The 19,983-nt window shown below is 37.4% G+C and overlaps 1 protein-coding gene across 1 annotated transcript in view; it reads right to left on the bottom strand.

Annotated features, from left to right (window-relative positions):
• Nucleotides 1-19,983, bottom strand: part of SEMA3A (semaphorin 3A) — a 291,534-nt gene that overhangs the window by 123,719 nt on the left and 147,832 nt on the right. The window contains 2 exon segments of the mRNA XM_043497991.1: nt 11,931-11,993; nt 15,611-15,768. Of these exon segments, the coding sequence (XP_043353926.1) occupies nt 11,931-11,993; nt 15,611-15,768 (221 nt within the window).

Here is a 19,983-nt window from a genome sequence, read left to right as displayed (position 1 = left end):
TCTGCTCTGTGTATGAAAATTAAAACAGAATTTAGGTGTTTTTCACTAGTTCCCAGTGATTATCTCTCCTTCAGAAGCTTGGAACTTACATGCTTAGATCTGAATTAACAGAATAATGCTTTTTAATGGCATTTTAACTGAAAATCTAAAGTGTAAATCCCTATTATTCTAACCAATTTCTAGACTTTTTCTCCCTCTTCTAAACAGCAGCCATTTCTTTTTATTAAAGGGTAAAAAGGTTCATAATTGGTTCTCAGATATTACAGTGAGTGGGAATATTAGAAATATGCAGTTAGGTGATCTTGAAGATCCAGATCTTCATCTGATGTAAATATGCATCTCCGTTAACTCCAACAGATTTATATTGATTTACACCAGATGAGCACTGAAAGAACCTTACTTTATTCTAGCTCTTCTACAATTAAAATATCAGGAGATTAGTTCAAATTGGATGAGCAAGGGGCTTTAAAGTTATCATCTCACAGCTGGAAAAATAAAACAAATTAATCATTTGTTTCAAATCAAATTGGGTGGACATTTTCTACATAAAAACCTGTAGGTTTCATCTTCACAGTTAGTGAATACGTTTACTTTTTCCTCCTTCTATCTAATTAGTTGAATTCTGGAATAGCAGGGTCAGGGATATCTATAAAGAATAAATAATCCCTAATATTATTGCTGTCATTCAATTTATTCCACTGTTGAAAGATGTTCTCTAGTAATATTGGAGTTTATTTTGTTCTTTCTTATACCAGTGCATTATTGCCAGCTGTGATCAGTTCAATCTTAACAAGGTGGGTATCCCTTCAGAGTGCAATATTATTAATTGAAGAAAAAGGTTGCTTAAATGTCACTGAAATAAAAGTACGCAGTTGTGTATAGCTGTGCCGAACCCAGGATGTCAGAGAGACTAGGTGGGTGAGATAATATCTTGTTTTGACCAACTTCTGTTGGTGGGAGAGACAAACTTGTAGATCAATAGCTTCCTTCTCTCACCAACAAAAGTTGGTCCAATAAAAGATATTACCTCACCCACCTTGTCTCTCTTTTGAAATAAATATTATTTCCTAATAGTTGGTGACACACTCACAACCAATTCAACCCTTAGCTTAAGCTATGCTGCTGTTACATAGGAGAAACTGAAGATGAAACTTAGCCTCTGATCCTGCAAATATTTTGGAACTTGAGTAACTCTACATATGTGAGTAGTCCCATTGAGCACTCCATGATGGTGAAATGCACTCTATGTGCTATAATGGCATTACCTGCATGCGTGCAATTGTTTGTAGGATCCTTGTTTTCATTCTTGTTCACGTGTAATAATATTGTTTAAGAACTATTATCCTGGTGTTTTGCATTTGCATTATGGCAGTGCGTACTAACCCCAGTCTAAGAGCAGGGTCCATTGTACTAGGTAAGTAACAAAGACGACAACCTTAGCTACACTGTAAAGTTCTGTTTTATTGTAACTCTGTAATTCAGTTATTATTGTAAATATTGCCTGGGCACTAAGAGCAAAATTCACTCAGTAAAAGACCCTCCATGCCATTTAAACCCCACTAAAGGGTCGTGCAAAGAAAACAGGTGGAACAGCTATACAGGGGCATCTGTACACTGCAGTAGGATCTTCATGATGGTCCTGAATAGGCTGGTGCAGAATTCCATAATGGGAAAAGGCCAGCAGTCCCTGCAACTACCATGGAGGGATAGCAACTTCAGCCACTCCCATTGGCTCTGTGTAGGAGGAATGGATTTTCACCATCCTTGTGGATTCCACCAGTATTAATAAGGCTCTATGCAAAGGAATGGATTTCACCACAAGAGGAGTGTGTTTACTGCTGTGTTCATATGTGTGCATAAATAAATGATATAACTGGTTCATATCATAAATCTATATCCTTCACTTTATTTAACAGTCTTAGTGATAACTATACTTGAATGTTGTTCCTGGTCTCCAAGCTTTGAAAAAGCGGCTTGAATCTGAAACATAATCAATGATCATTACATAGTCTTCTGATAAGTATGACTTGAAACCTTCAGACTATGTCAGTAACAGCATTACTCATACACAGGATGGGCAGAGCAGGAAGTACAGAAGCAGCAGTGATAATCACAAAATTGGATTCCTCTCTGCTGTTGAGAGGGGACCTGAGAATTTTCAGAATGAAGCTGCTTAGATGTTGATAAGACTTTTTTGGGGAACCTGACACATCCCACTTTAGTGTAGTGCAGTTATCTTCCTGATTAAGTGTTAAATGACTAGAGTCTTATCTACCTGATTTCTTGAATGACAGAGTGCATGAGAATTTTGAAAATACACAATATAGACATGTCCTAGGATGTGTCTTCTGAATTTTCTTTATCCATTATTCACAATTGATAAAAGAAAAGGAAGCCAATTACCAAAACAGATTAGAAAAATCAACCGCTGGGAAAAACAAATATATCTTAACGCTTTCAAATTTCAAAAGGTATATGTCATTTTTAGCAAATAGTTTTATTGGAAGCACACTTGTGCACCGTACTCCTACTGAGGGTTCATTTGGTCTCAGCTTTGCATCAGTAGGAGAGGCATAAAGACCCTACCTACCTTCCTTCTACTCTGGGCAGCAAGAGGGCACAATAAAAGTTCCTGTGCTCTAGGAGTACTCAGCTTGATCACTTTTGTCATCATGACCATTGAACTCTGACCTGACACTAGCCCAAGATATGGAAAAGTAAAGTCCTTCTGTTTTTTCTTCCTTCCAATTCTATTAAAGTTCAAATCAAACAATTTTTCAAGGCTGCAAATGACGTATTGTCATTCAACGGATGCAGCTAATAATTGTTTTGGGCTCATAAACAACTACAGTGAGGCCAAGAAAATACTGTGGTCCTAAAGACTTGTTCTAATGACCTCCTCATACTTTTGTAAATCTGGCTAAAGCAAAGAATACAAGACAAACTGAAGCTTTGTGTGGACAGATTCCAGCAAAAAAGTGGGATTTTGGTATCTATAAACTGAGATGCTGAGTTGAAGTACAGCCCTGTAAGTGTCCCTAAGCCTCTTTTTCTCTAGGTTATTATTAATATTTTTACAACATATTAAGAATCAGTTTATCAAGGAACCAAATAATATTCCAAGAATAACTTGAATAAGCCTAAAAGAAACAGCAGCCTTGATAGTGGGATATGAGAAACTTCTTTTTCCAACTAGCTCTAAAACAAACTTTGTATACTTTATTGAATGGAAAACTCTCCCATATCTTGGGACCTGGTTTTATTAACCAAGAAATTAACAATGCCATAAAGTTCGGCTCAAGGCTTCTCGTGAAGCCTGTCCGCTATCTGAGTTCCTTCCTCGGGGTTGCTCAGCCCACACTCTAGAACAGAGTTTTCAACTTCATTGCACTTCATTGCACTGCCATTCCCTTCTGAGAACAATCATTACTACATGACCCCAGGAGAGGGGACTGAAGCCTGACCCTGCCCGAGACCCGCTGCCCCAGGTGGGGAGGGCAAAGCCCAAGCCCCACCACCCTGAGCGAGGAGGCCAAAGCCAAAGCTGAAGGGCTGCAGCCCCAGGCAGGGGGCCTGTAACCTAAGCCTCGCTGCCCAGGGCTGATGCTCTCAGGCTTCAGCTCCAAGCAGTGGGAGTCAGGCTTAGGCTCTGGCCTCAAGCCCCAGCAAGTCTAAGACAGCCCTGGCGACCGCATTAAAATGGGGTCCCAACCCACAGTTTGAGAACTGCTGCTCTAGACCTTCTAGAGAGTCTCTGCCATCTCCCTTATAGCTGGATGTGGGTATAAACCACACGCCTTATTGAATCAGCAGATCTCACTCCACATTCCCTAGCAGGATTAACACCTGTTAACAGGGTGGGGTGTTTCAGACATATGTCATCAGTCTCTTACATGCACATAAAGCACGTAGAAGCGGTAACAGTCACTCTTTTCTATTCCACTTTATGCACATCCTGAAATGATTTCCAGACACAGTCATCTAAGATAAATATACCTAAACTTCTGAGATGAAAGTGACAAATTAATGCATGAAGTGCTGAAAGCAAGCAACAGAATGCTAGATCTATAGGATGCAGTTGCTTAGCAATATGTACACACATAAATAAACATATCCTATAAGCTTGACTATGAAGTTACATGCTCCATAACATGGGAGTCCTGATTTTTGGGTGTGGACATAAAGCTATTCTGAGTTCCATGAGAGAAACTAGGCAGAAAATCCTTAATTGATGGAAGACTAAAATTCCCATTGAATTAAAATTTGGCGTGTACTGAATCAAGAGTTGTCAAATTATGTTTCCTGTAAGATTCACAACACCCTTATAAGGATCTACAGCTTTAGAAGCAGCTAATCAGGAAGGGATTGTCTACATTAGAAAGGAAGTAATAGGTGATCTGTTCCAACAGAGATCAGATTGTTTATCCACGTAAATATCTCTTTACTTATTGGCCTTAATATTGTGGCCCCACATATTTGGAATACAAATTTCCCTCTCATGCAAAGCTCTCTCTTTCTCTCTCTCTCTCTTCTTTAATTATCTTGAACTGTTTTTTAACAGTTGTGGAACTAAGAAAACAAAGCTATAGTTTTAACTTAAAATAATTCTACACAATTTTGGAGAGTATTTTAAGAACTTTCTCTTTGACCAATAGTTTGGTTATTTTTACACATTTCAAAGGAAAATGGATATTAAGTCTGCAAACAATGCCATAAATGAGAGGCATTTAGAAAGCTAGCTGTAGCATGTGGTGCCAGCAGTATCATAGAAAGATGATCAGGTGTGGACTAATGCAAGTGGGGAATTCTGAGCTATGCTGCAAGTGTATGGAGAGAGAGAAAAATGTGCTTTTGGAAACAAGCTTGCTTGAAGAAAAGGAGTACTTGTGGCACCTTAGAGACTAACAAATTTATTAGAGCATAAGCTTTTGTGATCTACAGCTCACTTCATCGGATGCATAAGTGAGCTGTAGCTCACGAAAGCTTATGCTCTAATAAATTTGTTAGTCTCTAAGGTGCCACAAGTACTCTTTTTCTTTTTGCGAATACAGACTAACATGGCTGCTACTCTGAAGCTTGCTTGAGACTGTGAAGTGAAACCAACCCTTCCTTCCATTAAAACAATAATTTATCTGCCCAAACAGAAAGAATCTGAGGCAGAACTAGAAATAGATAGATGAGTCCTTTAGAAATGAACAGCTATGAAGACTTGAATCTGAAGACAGAACTCCTGAGAGAATTCAGGGACTGAAACATGCCCATCGTTTTTACTAGTTATTCAAGTGAGCATGTTGCTTCAAAGATATAAGCGGTACACTTACCCTGTCCACCTATGGAGACAAAATAAATCATAACAAGGAATCTGTCTAGAGCAGTCCCAAAACAGCAATCACTGGTGGCACAGTAGCATATAAAAAAGAACCCTCAATCTTTGTCAAAGCCAAACTCGGACTCAGAGGAAAACTCCATCAGTAGAAATACGAAAACCATTATTTTGTGAAACAGTTTTGTTTCCCCTTTCCCCCCCCCCGAACCCAGTGACTTCAAAATAATTTCTACATTTCTAAAACAAAAGTGCTATTTGTGCAAGGCTCGTAATTTAAGGCAGGAGTTCATTGCTGAGAAAATCCTGCACTGGATTTGATGATTGTAAGCTTTCCTTCAGAAGCAAATCTCTCTAGTCACTCCTAGAATAGAAAAATAATCCATAGATAGGAAAATTTAGCTCTTATCCTTGATCCAGATTAATTTATACATCATAATCTGAAGTTTCAGAGAATCTCACAATACAAGAACGAGTACAAAAGTATATTTATCATATTATTTTCCTTAATGTATGGCAGAACTATTTTTTGCCATCATTTCAAGGATATTTAATTATGTTCCTATATTATGAAATTACCAATCAAACTATGTAGTACTAGATAGGACAGAGTACTTGAATTGCCATCACTAACTTAATTCTTCCTCTACTCAAGTGCTCAAGGCACTACCTCGCAGTAATTGATTTGCCTTGGCCAGTTTACACAAGGCATCCTATGCCAACTCCTAAATGAAAGCAAACACCAGTACTGGCATCTGAACTGACTGATTACAGCACATACTGTATCTTAAAGCCACTGGCTGCATTGTAGGGGGTCCATGGAGGAATTGTGCCTAACTCAGCCAGAATTCCCCTGGGGAGGAAACACATGTTACAGAGATAGCTCCGCAGTACTCGGAAAGGCTCCAGTGTTCGACTCTTCTCCTCAGCATGCCAGCTGACCTCCGCTGGCCAGTGGCAAGGAATTATCTCCTTCATCTCCACCCTTCCCCATGTGCTTTGTGGAGCCTATACAATGCGGTTTTATACATTGGTGAGACTACATTAGCACAGTGCTTGCTTGCATTCCCCACCTAGCTGGAGCTGACTCCTGTGGTGGGGGACATAAGAAAGTGGGAAAGGGGGTCAGATATTACCTGGCCTGATCTTTTCTGGTTAATTTATGAGCAGGTTATCTATTTTCAGTTGGTATGCTATAATTAATTTTCAGTCTCCCTCCTCAGTTTTTCATTTACACTAGCACACATGAAATAAATTTACTTTTATATTCTGCCTTTATGTTTTCCCTAAGGCTAGAGGGGTAATAAAAAGAAGTTGAAGGGAATAATAATTTTTTTTCTCACTTCATGTTCCAAAATGTCATCAAAAATGGTTTTGGAGAGGAGAAGCAACTGTGTAAATTGCACCCTTTCGAAATCACAGATCTCAACCATCAGACAATGCTTCCAAATGCAAGGCTGTAGTGGCCTTTAGAATTGAGCACTGTCACATGATTCAGGGAAGGGTTTGGAAATTGAACTTTCCCATCTCATGGAGATAACGTCTGCAGTGGCATATTTGACTTGGATGTGTCCTATTGAAACTCAAAGGCCTGGGATCTCATTTACACCTATGCAATCCTCGAAGAAGGAGCTGAACAACACTTCTTGAGATGCAAAGATGCATAAATGCAATGTATTTACAAATGTATCTCAGCTGCAGAGACTTTTTAAATTTTGATTTGACTCCACATTAGCAGCGGCACTGAAGTAAAATCAGCAGATATATTTTTATCTATTCAAGTAAATAAAACACACTTTGAATTCCTGTGGCCACTGATGATCAGACAAACCTCCTAGGGCTCACAAGCTGAGTCGGTGGCCAAAGTACAATCACAAGCAGACAAATGTCCACATCACAAAAACTATGACACAGTGAGCACTAATGGGCACCCCATTTGGCTGGGGTAGTTTAGAAGCCAAGGAATTAATAACATGAAGCCTGAACTACTTTTAAAGAGTAATCTTTTAACAAGAACAGGTTGGAGGCACATAGTTTGGACAATGTGCTTGCATTATGGCTGCCTATGATGAATTGCACCAGATTGATGGATAAATACAAGACCATCATCCTAGTACCAACAATTTGTCACAATTCACTAACAATAAATTAGTCCTAAAAATGCTAAGAGAAGATTTGGAATGTTCCTGTAATGCTAACAGATGCTGGTTGTCGGCGGGCAGAATCGAACCCGTGGACCTCTGGAGCTTAGTGCATGAGTCTCTACCACAAGTTAAAAGCCAACTCGCTGTTAGCTATGGCTGTAAAGCGAGCTTATTTTATCTCTCTCTTTTTAAGTGGTCTCGGTGCCATAGATGGGACAGGACACCACACCCAGGAAGTGTGTGGGTTACATTCCAAAGCTTTCACAAATTTATTTGATTCTATGTGGTCTAGACACCTTGTGAGAACAAACATTCTAGGCAGATTTTTTAAACTATTTCCAAGCATGTTTTGGGTAGATTGGAAAGTCAAAGATTAATAGATGTTAAAGCCAAAAGGGAGCATTATGATCATCTAGTCTGACATCTTGCATAACACAGGCTATAGAGTAATCGCTGCATTTAGCCTACCAACTTGATTTAGATTTAGAGAGGGATTTTCAGAAGGAGTTAGGCACCCTTAGGTGCTTTATTAAAACTCATCCTTAAAGACTTCAAATCATGGAGAATTTACCATATCCCATAGTTAAATCTCATAATTAAATACCACAAGAACTACTCCTTTGATGTCTTGGCACTTCTGTGTCCTGTGCATCACAAAATTAGGAAGTGCAGAGATGCACCGAATAGAAGAGAAGGGGGAAGTTAATCAAACCTTTTCATACTGTAACAAAATAATGGTTTGAATTCTAGGTGACGTTTCTGCTCAGCTCCAGTTTATGCACTGGTTTTCCTACATAAATTACTACATAAATCACTCAAACTACACTCTCATGGTTTATGACATCACTAGAACCCCAGGATTGAATTATAGCCACATTATTTCTTGTTTGCCTATTATTTAATCCATATGTAATGCAGAAAATGTCATACATTACCACTGTGGCCCCAGTGTCTGTGAGCTCTTTAAATCAAAATACTGAAACTCAGTAGTGAGTTATATTAGTAGGAGCTTTATTGATCATGTCTGCACTGAGTGGTTCAGTGTAAAACCTGGGATGTATTCTGTAGGGACAATTCATTCTTTGATTGTTCCAAACTCCTGATCAGGAATCTACAGGGGCAGGTTTCAGGATGTAACCACTGTAGATCAAGGGAGAGTATCTATCCATGGCTGAGTGTTCAAAACAATAAGAAACTCTGTCTCCTTTTATTGGGCTATCACATTTGCTTGTTTAGCTTGGCCATAAAAGAAAGTAGCTTGGTTGCTATTAAATATTTTTACAGTTTGCCTTTTTCTCTAATAACAATACTTTGCTATTTGTAGTTTTTCCTATACTAAGGATAGAGAAATATCACATGCAACTCTAACTGCTAATAAAGAGTTTAATGGCAACAGCTCTATACCTGATGGGAAAGTCTAGTAGATAATTTTGTTTATGAAAAAAGTGGTTTCTGCTGTAAGCACTGTGTGATCTTGAGCAAGACTTGAGCAAGACTCAATCTCCTGGTTTCTCAGTTTACCCATATGTAAAGGGAGTCAAGCATATTTTAAAAAGTTACCTACCTATAAAATGGACAACATACAACAGGGGTATTGCACAGCTTCACTAATTAACATTTATAAAGTGCTTTAACACACAAATGAAACTGCTACACAAGTAATAAAACAGTTATCATTAGATTTAGAATATCATAATATGCTGCCCTCAGCATGCAAACTGAAATGTCACCAATTTGCTATGCCTAGATTGGCATGACTGGCACTGTGGATTTAAGGAATCCTTTGGACTCAGACAGAATAAAAGCTACAGTAAATATTTCTTTTAATTATGAGGGGAAAATCTCTCAGGTCATGTTTGAGGTTACCACTGGGGCAATATTAGGGAAAGACTTTCATTGCAGCTGCTGTACTGCACCTGGTTTATTAGTGGGGACTTGAATTTCAGTATTGGCTGCCCCCCTTGAGATCAATAATTACAAATGTTAAAATGAGACTGTCATAAAAGATACAGAACTTCATTTAGGAAAGTGTGAGCAATCACAAAGGAGAAATATCTAATATCTTAGCAATGGTCCACGTGATAGCAACATTAAATCAAATGTGCTTTATATTCCACTTTAAGCATCCTCTCTATGTTTAATGAGAGCACATTGAGTTATTTTTGTGGGCGTTATATTTCACATTTCCTAGGTATTGACAACAGCTATAAGGAATATAGGAGGAAGAATGCTAAGTTTCTTTAACGATGTGCAATCTTTAATGTTATTACAGCTAGAATTGTTATATTATGTTACACCATTCAGTACTTTGTTTCTAATGCATTATTAAATGGCAAGAGCAAGACTGGAGGACAAACCTGTGATTCATGGTACTTCTGGGTGTTTACCAATAGAGAACTAGACACACTGAGAGTTAATCCTGTTTCAGATTTCTAACTCACCTACCAAAACTACAGTGCTGACCTGAACCCACATAAAATATTACTAGTCATTCTTTATTTATATTTAAATAGATAGAATGAACTCTTTGTGGTTTACCGCGTACATTTGTAGGTCTGGTTGGAAAATAGAAAATAAACTTTGCAATATGTTTTCTGTTGTTTACCAACATTTTTCTTCTTTAAAAATTTTCTGACCAGCCCCGTATAACCTGTAACACTATTACCCTCACTTTGGGTTAGATTGTTATATGTCCTGCGCACCATACTCCCAGTTATGCCTTCTTATGCCTTTCTGCCAGCACATTGTACTGAAGCTTCCAGTGCATGGGGATACCCAATGCGGGTAGATAGAAAATGCAGGATGGGACTGAGCCATGGATCTACTCCACATTCATGTCCAGTGGTAGTAACTACCTTGACGTGTCAGTGAGTATACACTGTGCGGGGATATAGACCCTGTTGTGTAATGCATGCACATACACACAGAGGTGACTGGAAGTGAGATTGTGACTCCCGGAGTCATAATCTTCTTTCTGGACTATTCTAGGGGCAACACAACAAAATACGGCTGCTTACTATGAGTATATTGGAAACTGACTTTCTGCAATGTCTGAAACTTTCCCTCCCTCCCCCACACCACTTTATTATTGCGAATTTTTAAAAGAAAATGTGTTTTTTTTTAAGTAAAGGAAGCTTTTTTATTCTCAGTGCTGTAAATTTCTGAGTTTCTCCTCAAGGCATGGTATTGTTGCTTACTGTAATATAAAATACTTAGTACAATGCTGGGCAGCCATTGTTAGTTAATTTCTTCAGGTACTTCACACCAGACAGCACTTTCTGGGTTACCTAGCAGGTTAGATTTTCTGATCTCTAGCTCACAGAATATTTCTAAGGGAAGTGCTTGTGAATACATACGTGGTTTGAGTAAAAAATATTTGTAGTGATTTAAAATCAGGGGACTACGAAGTGGCTAGAGACACTCATACTATAGCCAGGCACATGAAAATCATAAGCACCCTCTCCACATATACAGCTCTGGTTATACATGTCAGTCCTGACCTAAACCACCTCTGCTGTTCCAAAAATGTTTTTTTGATGTAGACAACTGTCCTCTAGGGACTAGGTTAAGCCCAATGAACCCACTTTCACTTCTGAACTAAGACAGTATTAGAACATAGCTCTTCAGAGGCATAAGATCGGCATTATGAATATTTTAGTGAATCATCTCTGAAATTCAGGCCAGTAAAGTATACACATGGGGCCAATTCCACTCTCAGTCCATAGCCTTGAAACTTCACCGATTTCCCACTTGGCCCACTGTGCATGTGTCCATTTGACTTATTGTGTTTATGTATCCTCTTTCTCTCTTTGCTCCTATAATGGAAGACAGGACTAAGCTATCAATATACACTGAAAAAATTGTTAGGTCTTGTGGCGAAATCTCTTTCACTCTCATATATACAAAGATGGAGATATGTGAGTGAGAGAGAAAGTGAGAAGGTACAGTAAAGCATGTATTATATAACTGTTTCTTTCCTGAGACATCAAAACTCATGCAGAAAGTTAAAACCACTTAGGCCTCAATCCTGCAATGAACTCCACGCAGGCAGAACCAAAGGAAACCCTACATGGAGACCTGCTTCAGTGAAGTGCCATATGGGCACAAAGGTTTATATGGAACTTATTGCATGATTCGGGGCTAACTCAGTGCAAGATTAATGAAATCAGAAGAAAATTAAATAAGTATCAATTATTCTTACTTTTAGTGGGTGCTTTTTTAAGAAGCACTTTCTCTTCAATTTGCATGATTTTCACCCTCTTATGAATTTAAACTCAGCATCCATTTCTTTGGACCAAAATACCCAACCAAGCAAAAAACCTGATGTGACCCAAATCTCATGTTAGAGTAAGAAGAGTAATCTTAGGAAAAATAAGTGCTTTAAAAATTAACACAAAATTTCATGAAATATTCAAATCCTTCACACACAAAAACAAAACACCATTATAAAGATCTGTACTTACCAGAATATCTTTTCCAGCCCACTTACATTCATCCCTTCGGGTATGAGACACAGGCCAAAAAATCTAATGAAATAAAATAAAAATCACTTTATGCCATTTCATGCTTCAGTAATCACAAATTGTATACCAAGTGTGATATGTAGTTTCTTCACCCAGTTCCTTTCCTCCCTTTATTCTTTTCGCTGAAAAAAAACCCCAAACATAAGCAGAACAAAGTGTATATGATGGGAATCATGGCAAAGAAGATTATTAATACAGGTGTATAATGTGGATCTCTGGTACTGACTTTGAAAAATATGGAAGCAAAGGGCTTGATTTTCCATTCAGTTATACTGGTATATCGATATTGATTTTAATGTATTTACAACACTAGTTTAAAAATGGAATGGAGACCCAGGCTCAAAACTTGCATCTTCTTGACATCACTGAATATGATAGATATCTATTAGTGTGTGCCATTTAATTGGGTTTGAGAATATTGAAACATAAACGGGACTCTTGACTGTTCAGTTAATATAGTAATTCACTTTTGTTTCCTGCTCTTCAATTAAATGAATAAAAATGGCTGTGTTAGTTTGATGCTATCATTCCATCAAGCACGAATGCTGTTGCTGAGTTGGATAAGCGTCTTTGCAAATATCTATAAAGTTATTCCAGTAATATTCCCTAAGCCTGCTGTAGTATTACTTCTGCTAAAAGAGGTATCTCACTTTCTACAGAGAAAACCCAGATACCATTTCAGTCAATTATTCATGTCTGTTGAAAATCTTTTAGGAATTACATATAGAATAAAACATGATCTTCACATAATGCCAGATTACAATTCAGTTGGTAACTTCAGATAATGCAATATGAATGGCCACAAGACTGGATTATAACCTTGGTATTCAATACATCTTATTTATAAAGTAAAGGGGAAAGTATTAGGAAAATAGGATGATTGCAGGTGACAAAAGAGAATTAAGAACATATTGTTAGTGATGTTTTGAGGTCTAGGGTGGACCTCAACCAACACCCTAAAATTCAGAATTTTCTTTAATATAATATAATATAATATAATATAATATAATATAATATAATATAATATAATATAATATAATCCAAACAGAATTTGAACCTCTTACATCTATAAATTTGGGCTGAAAATTTCATGAGAACACAGTCTCTCAAAGGATTCTTTCTGCTTCTATTCCTGGCTTAAGCAGTGTAGAGAAAGTGAAAATGAAAATTTACTAAGTTAAAAAAAATCAAAATTTTTTAGAGTCCCAAAAGGTTCAGTTCAGGATCAATTCAAGTTTTGGGGAAAAGTTCCTATATTATCTTAACCAGTTTTTCATATCTCTAATATGGGCAGGCCAAATTCTCCTCTGATAATGCTGCAATTCTCTTGACTTGATGCCAAAGTCAGTGAATTTGCACCACTGTAATGACAAGGTGAATTTGGCCTTATTTGTGCTATTTTGCTGAGGCCATAACTTACTTCCAATGCTTAGGTAGAATTCCTCATTGATCTCAGTGGAGATGCCTGCTTAAAAAATGATGGGATGATGTGATACTTGATAATAATAAGAGATGAACCTGAACCACAAGCTGAGATTCAAACACAGCTAAGACTTTAGAAAAGTTTTGATTTGGATCTAAATTTCTTCAGTGACCATGGTCTTTATATTAGGCTGATCTAAAAATTCTCTACATCTTTGGGAATGTTCAAATCCCACTTTGAATCTGCAGTTTTGAGCCATCAATAATAATGATCTTTCTTTAATATAATAATGTCTGTTTATTATTTCACACATTGTTCTAGAAGTGTTTGAAGACTGAAGAATAGAAGATACAATTCACTTAATGTCAGAGAGCAGTTTTCTACTGTGGAAGCACCATCCTTTCTTTTAATTATTCCAGATGTTTTGTGCATTAAACTATGAATCCCTCAGAGGATACAAATAAATAGCCAGGTTCCTTTATAGCTCCTCTAAAGAGAATAGAAAAGAAAATACTCAGTTTCCCTTTTATCTTTTCCCTTAGAGAATACAAATGAATGGCCTGTCTTCCTTCAGAATACAGAACACAAGGTATTTATTGCTATCATCTTAGGAAGTTAATAGGCAAATGGGCAAAAGGTCAGGAATACCAAGAAAAAAATCCACTGGTGCTGAAACAATATATCTTTCATAAAATTTGAATCTAAAATGCACCATAAATGTTGTGGGATTTTAAATGCTTGAACATAACAAATCAAACCTCCATCTCTGTGTTTACCTTCTTTGGCAAAGCTCATTAGAATAAATGAAAAGATAAAACAACTTTTTAGACCCAAGCAGAAGCATACCCAAAAGCACAGTTGAACAGTACATCAGCTTTTAATTTAAGTCTACAACTTTTACCAAAAGTAATGTCCTCCATCAAGGGCAAAGAACTTTTACCAGTCTGTCGCTCTTTTATTAGTATCCAATCTATTATGGTTTATGAGTAGCAGAAACACACTTCTTTAAAACACTCCATGCTAAGGAAAAGAAATCAACACTCACCCTCACAAACACTGAAGTGGTCCTACTCTCAAAAAAAAAGTGAATGGTAATGTGACCTTTTTGTGAGAGCTGTTGTGACAGTCATCTTCATTTTATTGAGCAGTAAACATAAAAATATGGACTGTTTGGTGACTAGCTGGCTTAAGGTAAAGTGAATTCATTTACTGGTGCTACTGCTACTGTTTTACTACTTTTCAATCAACTCTTCCTTATTATGAGATGTTAAAAAGGACTATGCTACTGTGGATATATTGGACATGAACCAGAAGAAATACACATAGAAAAAGGGAGCTGTGTAGATATTAGCACCATAGCTTTACAAAGCCTTAAAGCTTGATTGCTTAAATATAAGCATGTAAAATCCCACTGTTTTATGCTTCATGTTAGGATCTAGGGATTAACCTTTATAATAGGGATAATTGTGAAATGTTATATAAAATAATTATGTAATACCTCTAAAATATACTAGAGCTTTAACTTTTCTGCCCAGGCTCCTAACACGTGACAGGCACAAATAATTACAGAACATTAAAATGAGGTTTACCGTATGTTCTCTGTAATGAGTAGCTAAAAATCATACATTCTATATTCCCTATCTTGATGACTTGCGCTTGTCTACACAAAAAGTGTTTTCATGGCAAGCTGGGATGTGACTGTACCCTGCACTATCCTGCTGAGCATTACCTGTCCACGTGGAACCTACTGACATGCACTAACAGTTTGTTAGTGTCCCCTGATCTGCCCCGCTTTGAAATACGAGTAGACTAAAGTACACTAACTGTTGGGGTGCTGCAGCAGGGTCTACATGGACAACTAGCACATCAAGCTAGCATGGAGTACATTCAAACTCCAGCTTGCTGCTCATTAAATGTTCATGTAGACAAGCCCTTGCATTGTGTATGTATATTTGTCCAAATTTAGAACTAGTGTAACCATTTAAACCAGGTCCAAATTTGGCCTATTATTCCCCTCCCCCTTTTAGCTGCAACAATTTTCTTTTTTGGGAGGTGGATGGAGGGTTAGCTGTAATAAGCTGTCATGACAATTTAAATGTAGTTTATATTTATTGTCAAGTTATACATTATACCTCTGCATAGCAAGATTTGTACCACAGGTTTTGTTAAAAAACAATGATAGTAGGATTGAAGATACCTTTTGATATTCCTTGATGTTAACCAGGTTGAAAGAAAATATGTGATCCTTTGCTCCAACATATAGTCTACTCCGTTCCTCATCCAAAAGGAAAGTGTGGTAATTGGAGCTATTAGCTAGTCCATTGAAAGTGATTACATTGTTGGTTTCCAACATCTCTGCAAGATAAAGTTAAAGATTTTTTTTTTGTTAATTTGATGAAGATTGCGGGCTAATGTCCTGATCCTGTAAAGACTTCACTTTGAGCATATATGCAGCCCCATTGACTTTATGGGAACAGTTAGGTGCATAAAGGTAAGCATATTTGCAAGTTACTGAAGGATGAAAGTCTAAGCTCACTGTTACACAAGCGCTGAACTATGAATGAAATTCAGCACAAGGCCACAGCACCACTTAAGGTCCACTGAAACCCTATTTTGAGAACTTAGGTGAGGTGTGAGGAATTTTACCCAGGGAACTAACCAGAAGTGGGCCAAATTTTGTTCTTCTACAGTCAATGAGAGTTGCAAGCATATATCTGAGGATGAATCTGGCCAACTGAAGTAAATTATATGCAGAGACTAACTCTTCCATCTTATTATAATGTTTGTGGGCATGTATAAGCCATTTCATACAGGCCATTAAAATATGGGGAAAAGGAGACAAACATGACAAGCTGTTGAGATAAAAGCCACATGTTAAACAAGGTCCTTACTTGTATTACTAATAACATCTGCGATTGCTGAAACAGGAAGAATTTGAAAAAAAAAAGCCAATTAACTTTTTGCCATTTATAAGCTAGCATGCTTATTGCATTATACTCAGCAATCAGAATAATAATATTAGATGGGTCAGTTTCACTTATGTTTTTAGCAACTTTCATTTTCCAGTTTTCACTCACTTCCACACAGCTGTTGTGTTTAACGAAGAGTGAGTTCCTTCTTCAGTCCAAGTGTTCACAGAATCATCTCAGCTACTCCCAGATATAAACACAGACTTTCATGAAAGTTGTTGTAAAAATAATATTCATTAAAACACTCAGACTGCATTTATATTAGGTTTTGTAAACATACCTTTCCTTCATTTCTCTCTCTTTCTACACATATTTGGGATCCAAACCTTTTACTCAGTCATTTCAAGACATGTCTACACTAGCAATTCATACTGAAAATAATTTTAGTGCTATGGGCCAAATTCTGCTCCAGGCTGTGCACATGCCAGCAGGGGCCCAGAAACATGGGGGACATCTTCCATAACAGCTGGGCAGAATTCCAGTCTAGTGCTTTATGCCCTGAATATAGAAAGCACTGAAGCAGACACACAACTTAAAGCAAATGAGGAGTTCCACTGAATCCAGAGTTACTCCTCACATGCTGGTTCACTGCCCAAGATGACAGTTGGGAAAGGGAGTGGAGGGTATGTTGACTTCCACACCGAGGGGTTTGCTGGCTAGCGGGCATGCCCAGGCCTCCAGACAGCTAATCTGTTTGGTGTCTCCAGAACATGCTACCCAGGATGACTTTCAATGAAGCTGCAATGTTCAGACCCTGCCTCATAGTGCACTTATCTGCCTTGATTCATCATACCTTGCCTGGACAAGATGGCACATGTAATGCATAGGCAGACTATGCTGTGCCATGTGATTGAAGGCTAGATGTCACCTGTCCCTGTATCTATCAATGTGCTCACATAATCCAAGGCAAAACCATTTTACAAAAAATGTGCACCATACTTCTCTTTCTTCCTGTAGTCTATGAAACAAACAAATACATTGATCTAAAACATGGACCATTTGAGGTGTATGTTTTTGGTTTGATATGATGCCAGTTTTTATAGCTTTGCAGGATTGGAGTACATTTTTGTAGTAATCTGTAAGCAAAATTATTTTTTTTAAAAAATAAAAGGAATAAACTTTATAATGAACTGAACAAGGTACATTTGAAAGTAGATTCCTGCCTAATTTCTGTGTAGTGGAAAGAAGTAATATATGTACATATCCCAGGAGAACTAAAAACAAAATTAAGAAGGTGTAATACAATATGCATTGAGGCAAACCCTAAAGTCTTTCTTAGATTTTGCTCAATATTCACTGTTCTTATTCAGGCAAACTCTCATTGGTATGAAGAGGAGCTTGCATGAATAGGGACTGAGCCAAAAATTAATAAGGAACTAGGGATGTTCCCCATACTTTTTACTGTCCTCTAGGTTCCTTCTGAAGGAAAGATGATACATAAAAGTATATTATATGATTTACACTTTTAAAAAATCATTCTACCTAAGACTTAACTTCTCAAATTTCTTGCATAACAAGAAGAAACCAAATGTTCCCATATCAGCCTGATGAAATAATTCTGGATTCTTGTCAAGTTTTAAAATTCAATTGCATTGTCCTCCCGTTCATTTATCTGCATTTTGTTTGAAACTTTACTAATTCTCCTTTACACTGTAATGACTGATTCAGATGTTGAATCTCTTTACTGAATGGTGAGTGATACAAATGATTGATAGCTTAACTTGTCTTAGATTCTCCTGGTTAGAAATGCATTCATGTTATTTTTATCTGATAATTCTCCACATAATATAGCTGTCAAAAGCCTTTATACTTTTTCTCTCACACACTTTTTCAGATTAAATTCCCAAGGGTCTGAGTCTGCTCTTGGTTACTCTGGTGTAATCAGGAGTAACGCCATTGAATTCCATGGAGTTACACAAATGTGAACCCAGTATAAATGATATGAGAATGCATCATCCACCATTTCTGCTTGGTAGAGAACTGAAATGATGGGATTACCACTTAGTTCTAATTATTTCACATCTACTGTTTCTGCTTTGTGCATTACTTTGTTTTCTAATTTAATGTCTACTGACAGTGTCAAGTTATAGCACTGTTATCTGAAGTTCTCATTAAGAAGAAGAAGTACAGCATAGTCAAGAGCAATTACATCTTCTTTAACACTGCTCTGCAAATGTGAGTCTATTTTGAGCTGAAAGGGTATGCAGAGATAGTTCATTTTTCCTGCCCATTCAATTTCTGGCTTCTTTGCAGAACAGATAAAGGTGTTAAATGTGATACCACCTACAGTGAAATTTTGCCTCCAGTGAAATCAATGGCAATCTTCCAACTGACTTCAATAGAGCTAGGATTTCTCCCCTTGGGTCCAATCCAATGCCCATCAAAGTATCCCATTGACTTTAGTTGGCATTGGATCAGGTTCCTAGGTCTTGATTCTAATCATATTTATGCCATTGTAAACCAGAACTCACAATATTGGAGCCATAATATTGCAAAACCTGAAGTGAAATCAGAAACAGCCTTCTATTCACTAGGAACTGACAACTGAGTCTGAGGACATGAAACAAAGTTCAAGTGTCGATGATTCTCCCTCACTACCAATTTCTAGTAGGGTGAGGTTCAGACAGAGACAGAGAGGCTACATATTCTCCAGTCACATTGCTTGTTTTTCAGGCATTGCATTATTACTTTGGCAAATAATATAACCAGGCACTGCCTCCTATGATATTCTGTAAAGGGCTGCTGAAGAGCAGAGCAATGGCACTTGCTCAATCAATACAAATTAACTATTCTACCTCCTCAAATTAATTAGTTTCCAAGTGCCTTTCATCCAACAGTTTTTTTAGTATTCAGCCAGGAGCCACAGAAGAGATTATGACAGAAGTAGCAATGAAAGGACACATTCCTGGAAGAGCAATGATGCTGATAAATTCTTTTCACTGTCAGCTTGTCATATGGGCTAGGTACTGTGTTGATCAGCTTTAAAATAAACCCATATTTACAACAAAGGTTGAATTAAAATGACAGGGACTACATGATGAGCGCCTTCACAAACTCAATGTAATTAATACTGATGTCTACAATGCAAGACCCTCATTCATTATTTTTTTTCATATTGAAGGGTGGAAGCCTGCTTTGTGCATGACCTATGAAGGCACACGATAGTTACCTGTTCTTGTAATCATTGGTTGACTTCCTCTATCCTTTCTCCAGTTGTTTTATTGAAAACATGGAAACAGTACTTCATGAGGTGCTGTAGCTTGCCAATTTCCCTTTCTTGAGTAATTGCTTGGAGACCATTTTCTTATTTCCATTTTATATGTCTTCAGCTTGTACTCATTCCTGTCATTTTGATCATTTCTCTGTAAAGCTCTAATCACTGTGCTGTGACCTTAATATCACCTTTAAAAGGTAGATGTATAGTGGATGGAAATACTTCAAATGTAATAAAGACTTTATCACTTTTGGTGCTGCTATTCCCAGCTGACCTTCAACAAGATTGATGCAGATGACCAAAGCTAATACTTGGAAATGCACTGTATGTTGTAAAAGTTTCTAATTCTGATGAGTTTTCAGTTTTTCCTCTCACTGAGGCCACATG

Source organism: Dermochelys coriacea, chromosome 1 (assembly GCF_009764565.3).
Source record: "Dermochelys coriacea isolate rDerCor1 chromosome 1, rDerCor1.pri.v4, whole genome shotgun sequence".
Taxonomy (NCBI): Eukaryota; Metazoa; Chordata; order Testudines; family Dermochelyidae; genus Dermochelys; species Dermochelys coriacea.
Note: the sequence above shows the minus strand (reverse complement) of the source record. Positions and strands in the feature narration are given on the sequence as shown.